This window comes from Columba livia, chromosome 3, assembly GCF_036013475.1.
Source record: "Columba livia isolate bColLiv1 breed racing homer chromosome 3, bColLiv1.pat.W.v2, whole genome shotgun sequence".
Lineage (NCBI taxonomy): Eukaryota > Metazoa > Chordata > Aves > Columbiformes > Columbidae > Columba > Columba livia.
In genome coordinates, this window is record NC_088604.1 from 120483952 (window position 1) to 120503686 (window position 19735).

At 38.8% G+C, this 19735-nt stretch overlaps 1 protein-coding gene across 4 annotated transcripts in view; it reads right to left on the reverse strand.

Moving 5' to 3' along the window:
- Positions 1–19735, reverse strand: part of EML6 (EMAP like 6) — a 91464-nt gene that overhangs the window by 23897 nt on the left and 47832 nt on the right. For all 4 annotated transcript variants that reach the window (XM_065059953.1, XM_065059954.1, XM_065059955.1 and 1 more), the window contains 17 exons: positions 16907–17044; positions 15569–15825; positions 15027–15239; positions 14351–14518; positions 13326–13432; positions 12578–12696; positions 11732–11918; positions 10940–11045; positions 9346–9439; positions 6245–6345; positions 5578–5780; positions 4678–4789; positions 3837–3964; positions 2390–2531; positions 1865–2017; positions 1464–1595; positions 438–526 (listed from right to left, as the gene is read on the reverse strand). In XM_065059953.1, the coding sequence (XP_064916025.1) occupies positions 438–526; positions 1464–1595; positions 1865–2017; positions 2390–2531; positions 3837–3964; positions 4678–4789; positions 5578–5780; positions 6245–6345; positions 9346–9439; positions 10940–11045; positions 11732–11918; positions 12578–12696; positions 13326–13432; positions 14351–14518; positions 15027–15239; positions 15569–15825; positions 16907–17044 (2449 nt within the window). The remainder of the gene's footprint in view (positions 1–437; positions 527–1463; positions 1596–1864; positions 2018–2389; positions 2532–3836; positions 3965–4677; positions 4790–5577; positions 5781–6244; positions 6346–9345; positions 9440–10939; positions 11046–11731; positions 11919–12577; positions 12697–13325; positions 13433–14350; positions 14519–15026; positions 15240–15568; positions 15826–16906; positions 17045–19735) is intronic.

The window sequence follows — 19735 nt, forward strand, 5'->3', positions numbered from 1 at the left end:
CAAGGTCAAGTATGACTTGGATACAATTCTCCCTACAGATTTTCTGAGGTGCTCCACTTTGGCGATTTTGTGGAAGAATTATGTGTCACAAATAGCAATATCCTTAAAAGCCAGGCCATAGTCCTTACAGATGCTTTATAAGCTGTGTGCACACTGATTACACAGAAAGTGGGTGACTGCCCAGGAAAGGAGATAATGGCAAATGACTGCTACTAAACAAATAAAAATAGAGATACAAACAGAAACTTGCAAGTTCTACCATTTACAAGTGCTAGGAAATGTGCCATACAGAATAACTCAATAATTCTAATTCTAACCACTGTAAATACAGTAGTTTAAAAGGAAAACATGTACCATTTGAAAACAAAATATGCTAATTTTCAACAGTTCATAAAAATAACTTTCACGGGAAGAAATCCAGTAAGCAGAATTTGTACCTCAGCAATTCTTATAACATGCCTTTTCCCCCTTGGCGCTTCAAAAAATAGTTGTTCTTTGGCACCAGAATTGACTTGCAATAACTTTCCTGGAAGCAAAATAAAAGTTTGTTAGGAATCTTATTCATTATTATGAATATTATGAACTTTCTTTTGATTAAATGAAGAGATTTCTGAGGCTAAGCTAAGAAATTCTCCAGAGTTACTCATAGCAAAAGGAAAATAGATGCTTGCAATCACTGTCACAAGAAGCCCGAACTCCTGATTCACTGCAGAGTATTTTAAATACCATCCAACCACCTTAAAAATTGTGTCTTGCAGCAAATCACTTTCTTCTGATAAGAAATATTTTGCTTGTGTTTTCATCACCATGACAATGGAAAGTAAAAAACCAATCAAGCAAAAAAGCCAACAAAACAAGCACCACCAATGTGTATGCTAACAATTTATACAACAGTTTGGCAAAACAGCTCTGCAGAAAGTTAAAACCTGACAAGCAATGCACTAAGGGCCTGCGGTAGGATTCTGCCCTTCTGCACCAGGGGAGCAGGGCTCAGACACACAGGTGGCTCCACACTCAATCACATTAGCTCCAGAAGGATTATTTGCACAAGCTCGATATCGATCCTGCTAGACTTTAACTGCTTGTGACAATAACGCTCTCTAAGTTCATTGCACCAATGGCCATGTCATGCTCAGCAGAGAAGAAAGGAAATTGGAAAAGAAAAATGTGCCACACACCACAAAACTCTAAAAAGAACAAGGCAAAAAAAGCAAAATTATGTTCATAAGAGCTGTTTTAGTCATATATTGTCAGCAGTGAAGTACCACAGACTGGTACAAACGCTACAAATGAGAACGAATTCCACCAACAAATACAACTGCACTGAACCCATATGGTGCTTCATGTTGAAAAATCACTTGCATTAGTAGTTACAGTTTATCTCAGGAACTGGTAGGAGAACAGTTTTCCGATATTCTGTTTTATAGACATTTTAAAGCTGTCTCTCTGGTCAAGCATTTTACCTCTTGAGTCCCAGTCAATGTGTGTGATATAGCTGGAGGCACCTTTACAAATGCCAACTCTTTTGCTGGTGAGCACATTGTAAATATCTACAAAATTATCATGGGAAGCCACAGCCAGGTACTTTCCTGATTCTGTAAAGAAGAGACACCGAGGTTACTGAAGCTGTACATGGTATCATTATTATTGTTATGCATTTTTGCTACTGTAGCGCATCTGAAGGCACCAGTTAGGGGTGGGCCCCACTATACCATTGCACCCACCAATACAGAATTGTTAACCATTTAACTGCATGGAGCACATATAAAGCTATTCTACCTTCTGAACATTCAATCTTTTGTCTAGAGGAGAAAAATAAACTCCAAGACAAACAATGCCCTTTCACCTTATCATCTGCTTATACCTCGTGAAAACTTTATGTCTGAGATCATTTCCTTCCTGTGGTGAAAAGAGACCATGTCTTCAACAGTGTCGGCATTTACCACCAGAAAACTCCCGTCATTCAGCCCCACGGCCAAGGCTTTCCCGTCAGGAGAAAAGGCACAGCATCGGCCACCTTCGAAACAAAAAGGAAACCTGAGATGGAGAAAACTAGCAGTAAACTGCAACTGAAAGGTTTTTACATCAAGTATATACTTTTAAAATAGATTTGTTATATATTAAAACAAATATGTGACAGGTGGGCTATGGTTAGTTCTTTTTCTTATTATTCATTACAATAGATTATAATCTTTTTTCTTTCTACCCTTCTCATAGACTTGACACATGCCAAAGACAATTTACTTCCTATGCTTCCAGTTTCTTAATGACTGTGTCCTCTTCCTGCCTAATTAACGTCAGTGACACACAGTGAAAGCACACACGGCACAGTTACAGAAATAGAGCAGGATCATCGTTACCGCCACAGTGCAGGCCACCTCGGAATTACCTTTTTTGAGCTTCCTCACTGCCAGCATGCGGTGCTGGGATGACAGTTCCCAGATCCGCAGGGTTTTATCATCACTCACTGTCGCACACACGGGCAGGAGGGGATGAGCTGCCAAGCCCCAGACTTCTCCTTCCATATGTCCCTAAAGGAAATCATTTAACACAAGAGAAAATAATGCATGTGGGTTCGTGTAATATGTCCTAGCACTTGCCCTGCCTCCTTTTACAAGGCTCAGGCAGTAAGGCCGCCATCATCTCCGCTAAAACATCTTCCACATTCAAAGAGACAGGAATGTTTGGTCTTTTTGCTCTGATAATCATTTAAAATACACTCTTCCTTAGTTTCCCCCACTGTTACTAGCTGTAATTCCTGTTCTACCAGTGCTCTCTCATCCAGACTCAAAATGAAGAGGCAACAGCTATGCCCCAAACCAGACTTTATCCTGAGTCCTAATACAGGCCGATCTGTCTTCAAGGTTTATATAATTTTTTAGACGCCAGAAAACTTGTTTACCCAACATACACATACTTAGTTCTTCAAATATTCTCTCAGAACTCAGTTTTCAAACTATTTAACCACTCTCCTGCTCTTTGTCCTCCCTTGACTTGCAGCCAGCTTGCTGGAACTGCATTTCAAGGGAAACCATTTCTTACTGGTCTCAATCTGTATTTCAGTTTGCTAACCGGCATTTTGTTGCAGTGGAAAAATACCATTAAAAGAAAATCGGGAGGAACTGTCATGACATATTAATTACGCCTTATGTATGTTCTGTTTTGGCTCAAATCGATGTGTACAAGCACGTAATTTAAGGTGGATGACAACTATACCACTTCTCTTTACCAGAAAACTCACAGCAAGCTGGTAATTTTAAGGTAATTTTACTATCTCACAACCTTACTGTTCATGTGAAGGAAACTATGGTAGGATGAGACTGCAATTCCAAACTAGTGAATGAGCAAAACAGTTTATAAAAGACAACTTCACCCATTTAGGTTAGTAAGGCTGTCAGCCCGCAATACAAATTGGAAAGATACTTTATGTGATCAGGAATAACTGGAAAGAAAAATACAGAAGAAACAATATTTTTGTAAAAAACGATGTTGATTTAGTCAGTTATAGAAAACACAAAGTAAAAACTTGACAAAGTATAACTCAGTAAATGATATATACAATTTTCTACATATAGACATTAGAATTAGCATATAGACATTGCTCTTCAATTTCATTTTTATGTTGGGTCCTAAAATAAATGTCTAAAAATATGCATAAAGGTCTTGTCAGCCTTTGAACTTGAGAATCTCCAAGCCACTTACGTAAGAAAGCACCAACTTCTACCTGAGCAAGGAAAGGAATGGTGGCCAACAGGAACTAATGAGTGCAGAAAGAAAACTGGGAAAATCTTGTATTTCTACAAGGAATGTTTTGATATGGAAGATCCATAGAGTACCTGAACAAGTAGAGTCATAGGGCCGCTTTTATCAATTTCGAGTATCTCTCCATTTTTAGTTCCCACTAGTATATGGCCATGTCCCAGGCTGATGGCTCGAATAGAGGGATTGTCTTCTAAAAGCAAACCTGAAGAACACAAAGATACTCATTTTAGGCTTTTATTGTGAAACCAAAAAGAGCCTAGTACCACCTATAGTTTATACAGCTTCTTAATTTATAATTAAAATCTGTTTTAAATGGGGAAACTTGAGATACACTGGCCTGACCAACTACTGGACAACCTGTGGATTTAATTACTAGTGCAAAGGAGGGAAGTTTGTGCCAGTCTGTATTGTGCTGATATAAAGATTGATATTTTACTGCTTTACCAGTGACAGTGTATAAGGGGTTCAGATGCTCCAGCACCATGGGCACTAATTCTGCGATTATCTGTGAATATCACTTCACAGACTTCCAGACCGACCCCTGGGGAGGTACTAATAGCATTTCCCCATCTTCCCAGCTCCGGAGTCACCCTGGGACGTCAGGCCAGCTGGGGATGCCAGCTGCCACAAACAGGTTTGGGAACAGCCAGACTCACATTCTGGGACATTCCCTTTTCAAATCATTTCTTCAGCGCAAACAAAGCCAAATGTCATGGAATACAGAAGGAAATGGCAGAAGAAACTCTAAATGTGTGAAATACAACTTTGATCAATCAAACCAGAAAGTTCCAGCACAGAGCAGTAAGTGGTGTATTACTGTCCCCTTCGTGTTCTGGTGAGATTCGACACCTATTACTGCCATTTCACAAGCCTCCATGCACATAGTCCTAAGTAGAACACACTGAAAAAGAATACCTTTAGAACTAGAAGAGAGTGCTGTTCTCTTAATAGCATACGTCTTCAGACATCTTTCAAACATATCATCCCAAAGTGCCACGATTCCGTCCTTTCCACCAGTTACAAACCCCTGTATGATCATAGGATGAAAACACATACAAAAGTCAGCACTCATACATTAGTATTTAAAAACATGTGTCCAAATGCACGTTATTCATGTCTCCAATTAAAAATATTGGAGCCTATACATATAAGGAACAAAAAAGGGGAGGAGATGTAGAGTGTTGCTTTTCTAGGGTTATAAAGACTTAGAACCACATGGAGTACGAACTACTGGAAATAGTAACGCTGGACTATAACATTTTTCTGCAAGTGGAAATAAGCTATGGAAAAATATGTGCTCTGTCCTTAAGCTTCTTCAACAGACTTAACAGATGCTTCAAACGGAATTCTAATAATGCACAGGGACGAATCCTTTGATTAATTCACTTGGTAGATTCTCTTTATCTACGCCAAGTGAGTGCAAAACACAGCATAAATAACTAACCAGCAAAAACATGAGTGGAGAGGATGTTTAGAAGATAGAGTGCCAAGATCAAATAGAAAAATTGATGGAAAAGGTAGGAACAATCAATTAGGGCCAGAAAAGACTGAGCCACAGGGATCTTCACTGACCTCAATATATAAAAGCTAATATTGTTTTCATACTATACTTTTAAAGTTGAAACTATTCTCAAAAAGCATACACCATTATAAACATCTTCAAATTGCCAGTGGATTTCAGGTGACAAAACTTTGCCCCAACCTCATTTAAAGTGCCATCAAGAATATATTTTGCCTTGTTAGTTATGTATTTCTAAAATCCAGCATTGCAACAAAAATAGCAAAGATGAATGGATCACATCAGACGACAAATACCTTATCCAAGGCATGCATGGCAAATACAGGCCCGTCATGGGCTTTCACTGTCTTAAGCAACAGAGTGTCCTTCCAGATGTAAATGTCTCCAGTAGCAGCGCCGGAGAACACCAGATCTTCGATTCGCCCATATGAAACACTCATCATCGTTTCCAGCTTCCCGGTAGTTCCAAATGTTCCTCGTTTTGATGTAAAGCCTCCACCTGCAATACAAACACTACTAAGTCTCTTCACATTTTGGTTTGTAGCCATAGTGCAGTGAAGGACCAATGTCTTCACCCCATCACCTCTTGTGGTTGCCTGAGCCACAGTAGATAATAGCAGTGCTACAAACATAGTGCACAAGGGCAGATCTTAGTTCAAAATATACCACTTTTATTGCAAAGATCTGCTTAATTCAAACTCCTGTAACAGAATTTGGCAAACAGCAATGCACATCTATTTAATTACTACAAAAATAACCTAGACATAAAAAACAGAGAAAAAAAATCTGAGAGCGCGTAAAAGGAGTACTGATTCAGAGGTAGGTTTTCACCCCTTTAGTATTTTGGTAACTAGAAAATTGGTGTTGAAGTAAAACAAATTTTTAAACCGAGAACTTGATGTTCTTCTATTGAAAATATACACGGTCTCAAATAAATTAAATAGAAAATACTCAATATAGTACCTGTTTGCTGCCAAAATTTGATGTGCTTCATCCCAACTGTGACAAGTTTGTCTACGTGATGTGGATTACACTTCACTACAAATATTTTATCTTTATGGCCCCTGCAACAAAAATAAAAGTAAAAAAATACAGTAAGGGATGACTTAACATTTCCAAGTGAATGGCATTGCATCATATTGGACTAACCAGAGTCTTCAACAATGAGAATCTAATCACGTAGAGAGTTGGACTTCTAATCTGCACGCGTTCAGCCTTGGGTGTCAGGACATACTGGAGCATACACCATATAGCAATTGGACTGCAGAAACCTGGCAAATAAAAATGGTCTCCCACTGAATTTCAGTTCATTCAAGTCACAATGAAGAAGCAGGCAACAAAGGTCAATGCAATTAAGACATTGTATAAAGGGCAACTTAAATATTTAAATGGATAAGAACTCAATAAATATTTAAACTCCTCTGTCAAGGAAAACAAGGAAGTCTTTAAGCTACTGGGCTTTGAGAAGAGAAACAACTAATTATAAAATCAGAATTTAGGAAATAGTTCATTCGGCAGCATAGAAACCTTCCAATTTAGATCTCGGTAATTGAAATTATCCTTGTTGGAGTATGTATTTATGGGAATGTGTAAATTTAATTTTCACCAGTGCAAAAAAAATCTTGGATGCAAAGTAGTAATTATTTCACTAGCTTTCCAATATGAACTTTCAAGGATTCCTTTGGTGATCAGGCTAGACAAAAGCCAGCCCTCTACCCCTCAGCCATGTGGAGTACACCTCGCAACTCCCCTTCTCCCGTTCCTCTCCTTTGCTGTAACGAACTCTGGCCTTTCAGCTCAGGCTGCTTAGGCTGCTGCTTCCCCAAGCACCTATCACACAGGCAAAGTGTACTGCCCCGAGGCCAAACCAAGCTATCTGCACCCCACTGCGGGTGGCCCCTGTGAAACAAGAGCACGTCACCTGTGTGACAGGACCGAGTGCTGGCACATGGGATCTGGACTCCACAGCCACCTTTCCACCCTCCTTTCCTGCCCCCATTTTCCAAACACACCACAAGGCCGTGTAGTTTGCGTGTCCTCGTGCTGCGAGGGACTGGCACAGGACGTGTGCCCTCACAGGATGAAGAAAGGAGAAGAGCACGATGGTCACTGATTGCGACTGTATAATAAATAAATCTGACAATGCCCCCGCTCAGCTCCCTCAGGGATTGCAGTCACTAATTCAGAACACTGGCATCACATAGGACCAGCGCTGCAACAGCAAAGGCAGGAGAAGCCATTCTAGTGAAAGAAGCTCAGATATGGTTTGATTCTAAAAGCGTACACTTACTCAATAAGGATTTTAATGAAACTCGACAGAAGATTCTAGAGCCAAGACAGACAAACAAGTTGTATATCTAATGAGCAACTGAAAGAGTATATTCTGAACACTGCGACAACAAAACTGAGAAGTGATGCTGAAATAAATCACCCCAAGAAGTTTAAGCAAAAAGAATATTCACCAAAAAGAAATAATAACTACAGAATAAACATAATGAATGCTTGTACACAGTGGGTGTACACCTCATTTTTCAGGCTTAGTCCTTCAGATGAATACTTGTGGGTCTCTATGACTGTAAGCAGATGTCCTTCTGCTCTTGCCCGCTAGGCTACCTGAGGGTCATGTCTGAAAGTGGGATGTTAACCCTCCTGCCTTGGTTTTTGTCCTACTGTGCTCACCAGCACAGGAGACTTGCCTTTAGGGACTGCTAAAATAGAAACAATAATTGAAATTAGAACTTTTTAGAAGAGAAACTATATTTTTATGCTCTCTGTAAGGACCCTACATATTTTCCAAAGAATAGGTTAGCAATAATAGTAGATACATGGGGTCCATATAGTATTGTACACTGACAAGAATGTTAGATATCTCCTGTGAGCTACAAGAGACAGGGAGCCATCCAGCCCATCGTTATCTTGTTTTTAAAGGCTCAGAGGTCTCTATGGGAATAGATAATGTAGTTCTTCATTTGTGACTCTGAAGCACAATCTGTCTGGACACAGTAAAACTAGGATTGGAAAGCAATGAAAATGTCACGTTTTACACCACACACAGCACTGTTGCTAAGCAAGCTCTACATCACAAATTTTAAACAGGACTTAAAATCTTGCTGCCTAATAAAAAAAAACGCTTAGTGCTGCCAGGAGAAAAATCTTCCTATATCTTCTGGAACATGTCACCATATCATAGTGATAACAGTGTAATACTTAAATAAAAGTAAATTATCTTTTGCAGGCACTTTTGTTTTGCAGTTCGGCTGATAGTTTCTACTGACCAGTGCTAGACATTAGATGGTTGCAGACAGCACATGAAATGAACTCCTTGCCTTTCTACTATGCAAGCCCATGCTCACATGAACTCTACACAACTCTAGTATCTTGACCTCAGAAGTATGTTTGATTTGCTCAACAGAAACCAGGTTCTCAAACAGTTTCATTCTTCTAACATGTACAACTAGTTTAGTATAAAGAAAATGTTGCAATTCAATATTTTAAAAGGAAAAAGGGTAACAGGTAAACTGTAATCCAGTCCTCTTCCCAACATGGGGCCCTTCAAGCGATTGCAAAAGCTTCTTCACTCCAGGGTTATTAGCCAAGCTTTCTGTTGGTAACTGCAAATATCTCAGAAAAGGCAAAAGCAGTAGACCTTGAAAAATCTATTTGTATTAGAGGGAACACTTACTTCTTTTTGGAAAAGTGATCTACATATGTACACTGACAGAATGCAGCATATAATCTAATGCATAAATATGGCACCTCTGGTGACTTCTGCCATGAAACAGGAAATAAATTTGGGAGAAACTATTAGCTTAACTTGAAAATCATTACATGAGCTATAATTTCAATGTAGGTATCCTAACAGAAAGGCAAGGGAACAGTTCACAGGATATCCCAACACTAAACTGTAGATCCAAAGGATTTCAATCTGGATATATTGCTCTGAAACGTCATTCTGTTTTCAGAGGGGTGTTCTGGGTTTCCCTGTAAACAAAGTAATAGATGTGGATGATGCTATTCAAAAAAACGTAATCACAGGGCTCCTTTATCCAGAGATGTGTTCCTACCTGGTTGTTGCCAGCTTTTCTCCCTTTTTCCAGTCCCAAAACACAATGGCATGATTATCATCGAGCCCAACCGATGCCAAGCATTTTCCATCAGCTGTAGAGAAGCAATACTTATTGTTAAAGGTGCTAAAGGCTTTAGATGAAAACAGAACAGGTAATGAACACAACAAATCTGTCGTAAACTTAATTTAAAAGATGTATTATAAATGAAGCACAAAAAGGAACTAATACTTTGAGAGAGAGGGTTCAGATTCACTGACGGACTTCTGTTCTGAAGCTGACCACACACAGAATTAGACAAATGAACTGAACGAGTCAGTCAAATGCCCAACCTCTCAAGATAACTAAAGTCTGTACCTGCTGAAATGGAGACAGGAAGAACTATTCTGTAACAGTTTTAGTGAGATAAAATGCTAATGGACTATAGAGTCTGATTACTACCCAAATATATAGATGTTAAATTCGCCACCAGAGGGCACAACCAAACACCGTGGGAATGCAATTATAATTCTCATATCACAACATCATCGGAACGGTCCTACAAAAGTGACCCCGCTGTGTACACGGGTTTCAGTAATGGTTTAGGAAGTGAGCACGCACAGAGAGAACTGGTCGTACAGTCAGCTGCCAGCCAAAAAGGCTGCTAGTCTTGGGTTCGTTCTTTAAGCTTCAAGTAGTATGAGCTGAACCCAATTCAGAAATAACGATTATTAACACAATGAAAACTCCCTACATAAGGCCAAAGTAGCACTCCAAGGTGCGCATCTGCACAGCTATCTGCTCCTCCATATACTGAGAACTGTAATTAAAGCCAGTTGGGAACGCAACGTGTGCATTCTCAGGATCAGCTCCCAGAGAAATACCGTAATGATGCCGGTGGTCACTACTTTCGCAAAGAACTTCCATATTTTTGTACAGATTTCTGCACCGTATCTGCTTTCAGAGTTAGGTTACACGCCCCAGAGGATCAGCCGTTTCACCTTGGAATTCCAGCTCTTGGATGAACACCAAGGCTCCTTGTCTGATAACAGAACACAACTCAGTTCCACAGACTTACCTTTGTGGAAGTAAAACTTCTTTCTCCTAGTCCTGTCTCATAAATGTGATCTACGTCCTAATGAACTCTTACCATATTTCTAGAGAGGAGTATATGAAATGAATTATGTTTAATTGAAAAAAAAATCAGATTAAGGAAAGGACAGTTCAGCTGAAGTAATGTCCTTTAAAAAATAGAAAAAGGGAGAATGAAGGCCAAAGTACTTTTATAAAAACGCAAAAGTACGTAAGTCACCACCATATGGATGATAATTTTCAATGCTGAATATAGGAACTACCCTTTGAAAACTGAGACGACTTAGGCCATCCATCCATCTCAGAAAGGCAAGCAGCAGAAACAGCAGAAAACTGTTCGTCATATTTACATATTCTGTAAAATCCCTCAAAACTGTCAGCAAATGTGAAGGATTGTAGGAGCCTACAGATCACATTTCCATCTCATTATAACACTTCAAGTCACCATTCTGCCTGTTTTAAAAATGTTATCACAAGGATTACTTTTAAGTAATCGTTTAGATAAACATAAGTTGTGGCTTACCTGAAAAATCCAGTGCACACACTCCTCTTTGATGCTGGCCTTTGAGCAACGACAGACATTTCAGTGTCTGTGTGTCCCAAACATGGATAGCAGCATCTCTTCCAACCTAAATGACAGGGTTAATTGGAATACCTGCTCATAGAAGTTCAAAGCACTCCAACATCAGTAATCAGCACTATCATATCTTCAAAACACTCCAGAGGTAACTACTTTTCCACTTGCCCTATTAGATCTTTTTTCAAGATCTGTTTTCCTTTTAGAGAAATATCAGTAGATATTCTGTAAAACATCGGTATTCAGTATCATATTAATGACATAATTTATTGTGATATATGAAAATATATGAATATATTGAATATATCATATTCAGTACCAGATATCAGTAGAGTGCCCAATGTAAAGGAGCCTTCAGCTTTCGAATGCTAGTACAGTACAAAACCACTGAGATTGACTAATGAAACCCCCAAGCCTCTGAGGATGTAAATAAAATACAGCTTCTGCACCTTACAGATGAAAGCACAAGTTCAAAGTGAATATAAGATTTTTTGCAAGGCCACAGCAAAAGATTGGAAGTTTTCGTGTTATACAGGAACGATTTAACAATCACCTCAAACAGTCTCCAGTCAGTACTCCCCAGCAGTTTGACAGCGATATAGGAAACAGTACACAGCTCACCCACATAGGAGGAAACACTATACTGAAGGACAAAAAGAACCACATTTTTCCTAATTCTATATTGTAAAGGGAATTTATTTCCACGTTTTGTGATGATCATCACTTCCGAATACTCGCCTGTCCAGTAGCAACGTAGTCTTTCACTGGGTGGATGCTCAGGCTGAGGATGTCGTCGTCGTGACCGAGATACAGCCTTTGAGTGTGCTGTTGCCTGTTGTACACCACAGCTACAGCAGCAATATGATACACTACTTCTCCGCTTTGTGTGTAGAACAAGTTATTCCGACAGTCATAGCCTCTATAACTGAAGTAAATACAAAACAAGTTCTATTCTGTTTCAAAACTATTCTAGTCTGCGTAACAAATTGTGCAAATAATTTGTGCATTAACTTGAATAAAGTACAGCTGCGGCATCAACTTCAGCTCACAGCTACCACAGCACGCAGGCACAGGGACCATCCCCACCAGGAGCCCGCGCCTTCATCAATCTTCTCATGCTTTACTTTGCTCCTAACTCAGTACTGATTCCACAAAAAGAATATATAATTCACATAGAATTGTGTCCAGATAAGTTTTACAGGGAATTGGATTAAAGCAGAAATCCATCAAGCATTTTTCTAAATCACAGCTATCACAATCAACTTAAGAGAGAACCTTTGCTCCAGGAAACAGGTGTAGTGAACAGTTAGTTTAAAATGTAATTTTATAAAATGCAACACTGATGTATTATTTTTCATATGGCTACAGTATTATAACCTTCTCTTGTTCCTTCACAAACACAACTGAAAGAAAAGAAAATCTCTGTCTGGTATCCCAAAAATTGCCCACAGTAATAATGACAAACAAATTGATTATAGGTAAGCACTGAAAAATGCTTTGCTAAGTGCTCTGACAGGAATTGATTAACATTGCTAGGATGTGGTCACAATCAGGAAAAACAAGTATTATGTAATATTACTCTACCCATGTATAAACTGCAACTTCAAACTGTCCTCGGGCGCCCGCTCTCTCTTAAGGAAGGGCACAGAATGGTTCTTCTCTTTACTTTGCTGTTTCAGCTGAGGTAGGTCTTCTTTGTAAACCTGATAAATAATCATTAAAGTTAATTGCACATCTCCAGTTTTCTAAATATTTGTATATATGAATGAAAGTGACCTTAAGTATTAAATGTAATTTATCTCAGAACATAGTTGTACTGAAAACAGAACAAAAACTTAAGTGCATTAAGTCATCACTAAAGGCCAATTTTACTTGGTTCCCATAAACTAGGGCAATTTTAATTCTTGGACTTTGTTGTCCTTGGCAATAAAAGAAGAATCTGGCACAAATAAATATATTTATCCAGGCTTCGTACTCATTAGAGAATATTCTGTCTGAATATGCAGAAGTCACTCAAAAACTCCGTGAGCTGTATTCTGCAAAATGGGATTCTAAATTTGATAGGACTGCAAAGGAAGGGCAACAGCAATAAGCTCTCACAAAGCCTTGTTTAAATTTGGGCTTTTAATATACACACCCAAACCCTTCTAAATTCTGACCTCCAGCTAAAGTAAACTCTGGTTTTATGTATATTAGTTGCATAATCCGCTGAATACTGTCAAAATAACATTCTTAGAGTAGTCTGCTGAATTAGCCACAAACTTACTTATCTTTACTGAATAGTCACAATAAATTATCAGGTAATTGGCACAGTGTGTTAATTTTCACTCACCTGGCGATCATAGTTGATTTGAGCTTCCTGCTCAATGTCAGAATCTAACTCTGGCACATCGGATAAATCCGAATCTGATTCTTCGCTGTAGGAATCAACACCACCCTCTGCATAAAAAATCATAAATCAATACATTGAACACATCGATTCACGAGAAAATAATCTGTTGCGGTTTTGCATAATTTAGACTACAGGCAAAGCGGTATTCGAGAACTTTGGAAGCCTAAGCAGTTTATAGAAATCCTGTGTGCTGACTGAACGCGTGCGGTTTCATTTCTGGTTCTCCGGTTCCGACGCCTGGGGCAGGAAGGCGGCAGAGGGAAGCAGAATAACTGTGCAGTTACCAGGACATTTCCATCACCTGACAGAATACCGTTCTCTTAACAGCCTTGGGAGTGAAATCACACAGAAATGGTAAATAACAACTTTCAGCGTGATCCCTGGCCCTGTTTAAAAAGCTGTGCTGTAACAGCTATTTCACCACATTGTGCAGGTATGGAGCGAAGTTTTGCCCTTTTGCTGAAGGGAATCCCATTTCCAACACCCACCACTATCAGCTCGTAGGGCTTTTCTAGAATATTGTCAGAACCATGGATACAGTAAGAAAAAAATCACACAGTACAGCTATCACATACATATGTGAAACTGCATTGCAAAGAAAATGAAACAAATCAACACGTGTAGTCCCACTTCAGAACAGAAGTTAGATCGATACCTTTGGAAATGTAATCTGATCTAGCAATCTCCCTCTAAATGTCTTTTGTTCACAGACCTCGATGAATACTGTTTGTGTATTCCTAAACATACAATATTGCAGACTGCAAAAGAGTTTTGAACACATCTTGCCAGAAACAAATGGTTGGCCATGAAAAATAAAATGTCCCAAACATGCTGATTATTACATGCTAGAATTCCAGGGAATTATAACAAGAATATTTCCTGTTAATTCAATAAAACCTTTCCTGCCAGTGCTGCATTCTAGGTTGATTTTATTTAGTAAATACTACAGAAGATGCCATTTTTACCTTGCGGAGATGTTTCAAGGATGCCATTTGTTATCCCTTCCGGAATAAATCGCCACTGAAAAACAGAGTGATCAGCACCTCCTGTACTTAAAACCCACTGAAAATCATGGGACCAGCGGACATTGGTTACATGTGCTGAATGGCCAACGTATTTTCTAAATTTAGCTCCTAGAAAAAACACAAGTAGAATAGTTAGTATGTAAGAGGAAAACAATCAACATTGTAACTAGTAAAGTTAGGTTCTTAATGGAAACACAGTCTAAACATTGTTATGAAAACTAAAAAAAATACTTAAATGCTTCTTGATATTCTGATACTAATAGTAATTACAATATAAAAATAAATGGCATAAAATAAAACGTACTATATGTTTGTTTCAGCTTCCCGAAAAGTACTTAAATCTTGGCAAGAAGTACCATGTACACAGGGTTTCATTTACACCTTTATGGCCGTCACTGCTAATGTGAACTATACACACATATTGTGTATCGTACTGTACACAGAAATTCAAATTCACTATCAGAAAATATACTGATATGATATCAAATTAAACACAGAAGATCATGGAAAGCCAAAATGTTTTTCTTAGTTTTGTTGGCTTTATGCATGGTGAAATACCCTGATATGGCAGCAAAGTCAATATTGCATTCTCCAGAAATACAAAATACCATCTTACCTTTCTTTAAGCATGGAAATCTGAATAATTTAACCAGTCCAAAATCATCTCCAGTCACGAGCACTGAGCTGTTGTAATTTCCATCCACAGAGTTGACATCCGTAATGTTTGTATATTTGGGCCAAATTCCATTCACTTCAGATCCTATCACACAGGTCCAGGAGGCCCAGTGAATTCCTTTGATCTCCTCTTTGCTAGTTAGATGCTTCCCAGCTGAAAATTTGCAAGGTAATAATCTATTTAATCATGTGGTTTTCAGCAAACTCCATTTCTTTTCATCACATTTATCTGGGTATTCTTCCTGGGATCAGCCTTTTAACCTCAATGAATTATAGAGACTTGCAATTTTACTTTTATAGAGACTCACCATTTTACTTTATGTTAGTATAATCTCACATTGTGGAAGTACATTAGATACTTCTGTAAGTTCTGGTCAAGAAACTCCGCTTGCAGATGTTGTACTTATATATAGTATTTTTGTTGTTCTGATCGAATCAACACTGAACTTCACTTGCCCATAACATAAGCACTTGCAAACTTACACGGCATCTTGTAGAACAGTCTCTCTCCCGCACCATCGTTGGTTTGCAAGAATTTACTATCCACCGACCAGTCAATATGAGTAATGAAACTAGAAGATTTGTTGCATTCTCCTATTTTTTTGTATCGCTGAGCAACCGCATAGATATCCACCGGGCCGTCGTTAGAACCCACGGCGAGGTAAGAGCCATCCGGCGAAAATTTCATTTCATGGATTACTTCTTTTCGGTCCTTAATGTGAACGACCTCTGTCATGTCTCTGCAAGAGCGAGAGTGAAAATGCGAACTACAAACTCGTGAACATGCAGCCCGCAAATATTTAAGGCAAATATGAAGATCGATGCACTGAATAATTTGCACAACAAAAGCAGATTTCACAAAAATACCCCTCTTGCATCAAATTGATGAAAATCCTCAAATTTATTTAAAAACCAATAAATGTTAATATATCTTTAAAATGCTGATGTTCTGTTCTGTTAAAAGCAGAGTCCTGAAAGGAGAATCGTCCGTAACTGGTATCTGGGAGATGCTGATACGAATGGAAAGGTCAGTATAACAGAGGATCAGGATCTTCCAAAAACTTGCAGAATAATTCTGTTAGAAGTTTCTCTTAAGATGGTGAAACTCCAAAATGTCAATAATAGCAGAAATTTTGTTGGGAAAATTCTGATGTATCATAATGCCAGCTTTATCATTATCAGGGTGCAGCAGCTCACTCATTAATCCTGTTAGCTACCAGGCAAATTAGCAAAGACAAGACTAGTGCGAGACAAAGAAGATCGACTTCTTTAGCAAAACACTAGTCTTTGAGAATTTTAAACTAACACGAACAGATCACTTATGTTTTGTTAAGTCAGTAAAGCAGTACATTGCAGGGATTTTCACAGATCTTCCATCGCTTACAAGCACCTCCTATCAGCCAGTAGTTCAAAGTATTTTAAATACATGCTTACCAAACATACGGAGTGAATGTTAAGCAAGTAGTAAACTCTTCCAAGTATCAATTAACATAGCTCATGTGTTTTGAAATCATGTTATTTTGTTAGGCTGTTTCAGCCTATAGCAAATTTTATGTTTTGTTTGCTTTTGTGTGTCTTCCATGCCACTATTCTGGGCAGAAAATGCCTGCTGCATTTGAGGCATTCATGCAAAAGAAAAGGCTTATCATCTAATGTGAAAAGTAGAATTCAGATATATCTTGCAAACGCTCACTTTTCACTCTTTGTTTCTGATAAAATACCCAATGACTATTTCTTGTTATAGGAATAAAAGACTTCATAATACGGTCTTGAGGGCAAAAAGCCCTAATAACGTGAGAAACTAAAGCAAAGTTCTCTCACCGTACTCGAAGAACAATGAAGGAGCCATCCTTCATTCCGAGAGCCAACTGCGACCCATCGGGACTGAAAGCCACGCTCCGCACGGCTTCTTCCATATTACACCGAGCTATCAGGGCATGGTCAGCAAGGCTCCATAATCTGCATCAAAAGAAATCAAAAGCAGCAGCAGATTTGTCTTGACTGCACAATATTTCAATGTCATCTAGAGTAAAACCAAAAGTCCAACTTAATTGGTAAAGGTCCATTTGCATGCACACGTTATATTAAGATTTTATAACGTATTGAGTTCCTTTCCAGCCATGGAATGAAGATGATTTCACAGATGACCTTATAGATTTACAGAAATCCAATTTTTAAAAACTCAAAACTGCTTATCAATCTGGAAGAGAAAGGGTGTGTACAGTGACCACCTGAATCAATGCACGGACACACCATTTCCCAACAGTGACACTGCATGTCTTGGCAAATAACATCAAGTGGAGCTTTCAGACACCTTCAGGTGAAGCTCTAGGTTCACGTTTCTTTCAAACTAACGGAGTCTTTACTGGTCCCAGTTGTAGCCAGGGTGGCACCTCAGACCTGAACACACATCTGTGACAGCAGAGAGAAAACGGGCTGAAGCTAAATACACGATCATTTGGTGTTATCTTTGGACTTTATTTGTCTGGTATAACAGAATTCCCCTAGATGAATCATTTTAAAAACGCACTTTCTGTAGCCAGTGAGGGGCAAAGCGGTTCAGACTGAAACGTTCACCGAAACAAAAGCAACACTTACAGGGCATGAATGTTTCGACCATGGGGAAGCATTTCTTGTCACAACCCTGAATGATCTAACAGACCAAAGCGTGTGCTGATACATTCATTTACATCATTTTCAATAAAAAGAATCAAAAATTATGTTTTAATATGGAAAAATATAATGTACGTATATTTTGAAGAAGAAAAAGAGGGAGTTTCCCAGATCACTACAAGCCGGTTAATCAGATCTCACTAGTATGCAAGATTCAGAAAAAAACCTTGAAGAAAAGAATAAATAGAAGTATGGAAGAAAATGAATAAAATACCTCTTGGGTTAGAAAAATTCAGTCGGGGGCACCTAGCTATCTATATTTTGAGAACAGCATTATAAACCTAACGCATGGGTAAAAGATATATAAAATATTGAGGAAAATATTTGAATAGTAGCATATATGATTATTGGCTAAAGTCAAGAAAATGTCAGGTCGTACAAGAATCGTAAAGTGATGCTGGATGAAGTTTTTCAGCAAGCTCTACAGGAAGAACAATTAGCCTGGAGGAAAGATGCTGCTAAGATTTCTTGGTACAATCTTTGGAATAGTAACATTTAATATTTTCCCTAAAGACACGAGCACGAAAGATGAGAACACTCATGAAGTTTGCTATGGACAGCAAGCTGGGGACACTCAACCCGGAGCTGGATTTATCACCCTGGAAGAAAAAGAGGTTTCTTGATGATGCAACAAATAGACACGGAATGGAATTCAAGCAAAGGCCGTATTTTCAGAGCCTTACGGCTAGCACTGTGCCCTACGCTTGAAACACGTGGGACCAGCAGGAAGGGGGAGGATCTCACATTGTTTTTCAGTAATCGAATGACGATGATCCGGGAGTGAGTTGCAGACAGGAAGAACAAGATTTGATCCTCAAATATATCCTGGGTGCTGTTCCCAGAGGGACACAAAACCAATAGCACACAACACATAGTGAGCTCATCTGGCATGTGCTCTACAAATTATCTCAAGAAACCAGAATAAAAACAGGAACATATGCAGTGAAGGATTATTAGGATGATTAAGAGAATGAAGACTGTATCACATTAAAGAAGACCAAAAGAGTTTAACTTTTATACCTTAGTGAAACAAAGGCTCGGAAGGGATAGCATTGCTTCCAAAAACACATCCATAGGATAAATGTCAAAGAAGGAGAAAAAGTTATGTTGAAGGACCATGTTGGCACTAGAAGAAACAGCATAAAGAGAATATGAATACAGCCTGCAAAGAAGGAAGTGTCTGTCCACCAGCACTAACATTTACATACAGCCCTGACGTACAGAACAGGAGCGAAAATATAGGGTTTGATAAATTTAGCATTGAGAAAGAAACCCTTTGGGCATTGTCAGGTTCATGTCACTAGGATCAGTCTAGAAGATGCTGGTTTCCTCTTAGGCTGGGAGGATTCAAGGATGAGAAAGAACCTGAAAAGGCTTCTCTGAAAAAATGGCAAGCACCATTTCCTGGTGAAGTAGAAGGAGGTGGGATGCTAAGGCTGTTTTCAAAGAGAAACCAGAAGCAGACAAGACACAAGATTCCGAGCAGCTTTGCCAGGGCGCAGCCGTGAGCCCAGTACAGTGGAGAACGACCCAGAAAGGACTGGGAAAGATTTCCGAATGTTGCTTTCACGTGGATCACTTTGACTAATACCTTAGAAGTGTAATTGCGACACACGGCAGTGCAAGCAGAATAATTCCATTTTCTTAAAAAAGAATATCAAATTAGTGGAAGGGTAATTCAAAGTATGAGCCTTTTAATTTTATAACAGAAAAAAAAAGCCTTTTGCACACAGACAGGCATTGGTATACACAACTGACCAAAAAAAGCCTGGTTTGCTTACGAAAACAGAAAAAGTATCTCTTCTGGCAAAATACTTTTTCATGCTGCTTTTGGAAAAGCCAGATGAATAAACTATTTCCATACAAAAAGTGTATGTACTTTCAGGTAAGGCAAAGACATGTTTTTACCATTCTTTGGCAACTTCCCTACGTTTCTTTAAATTACTGATTTTAAAAACCACAATCGGGCTCATGAAA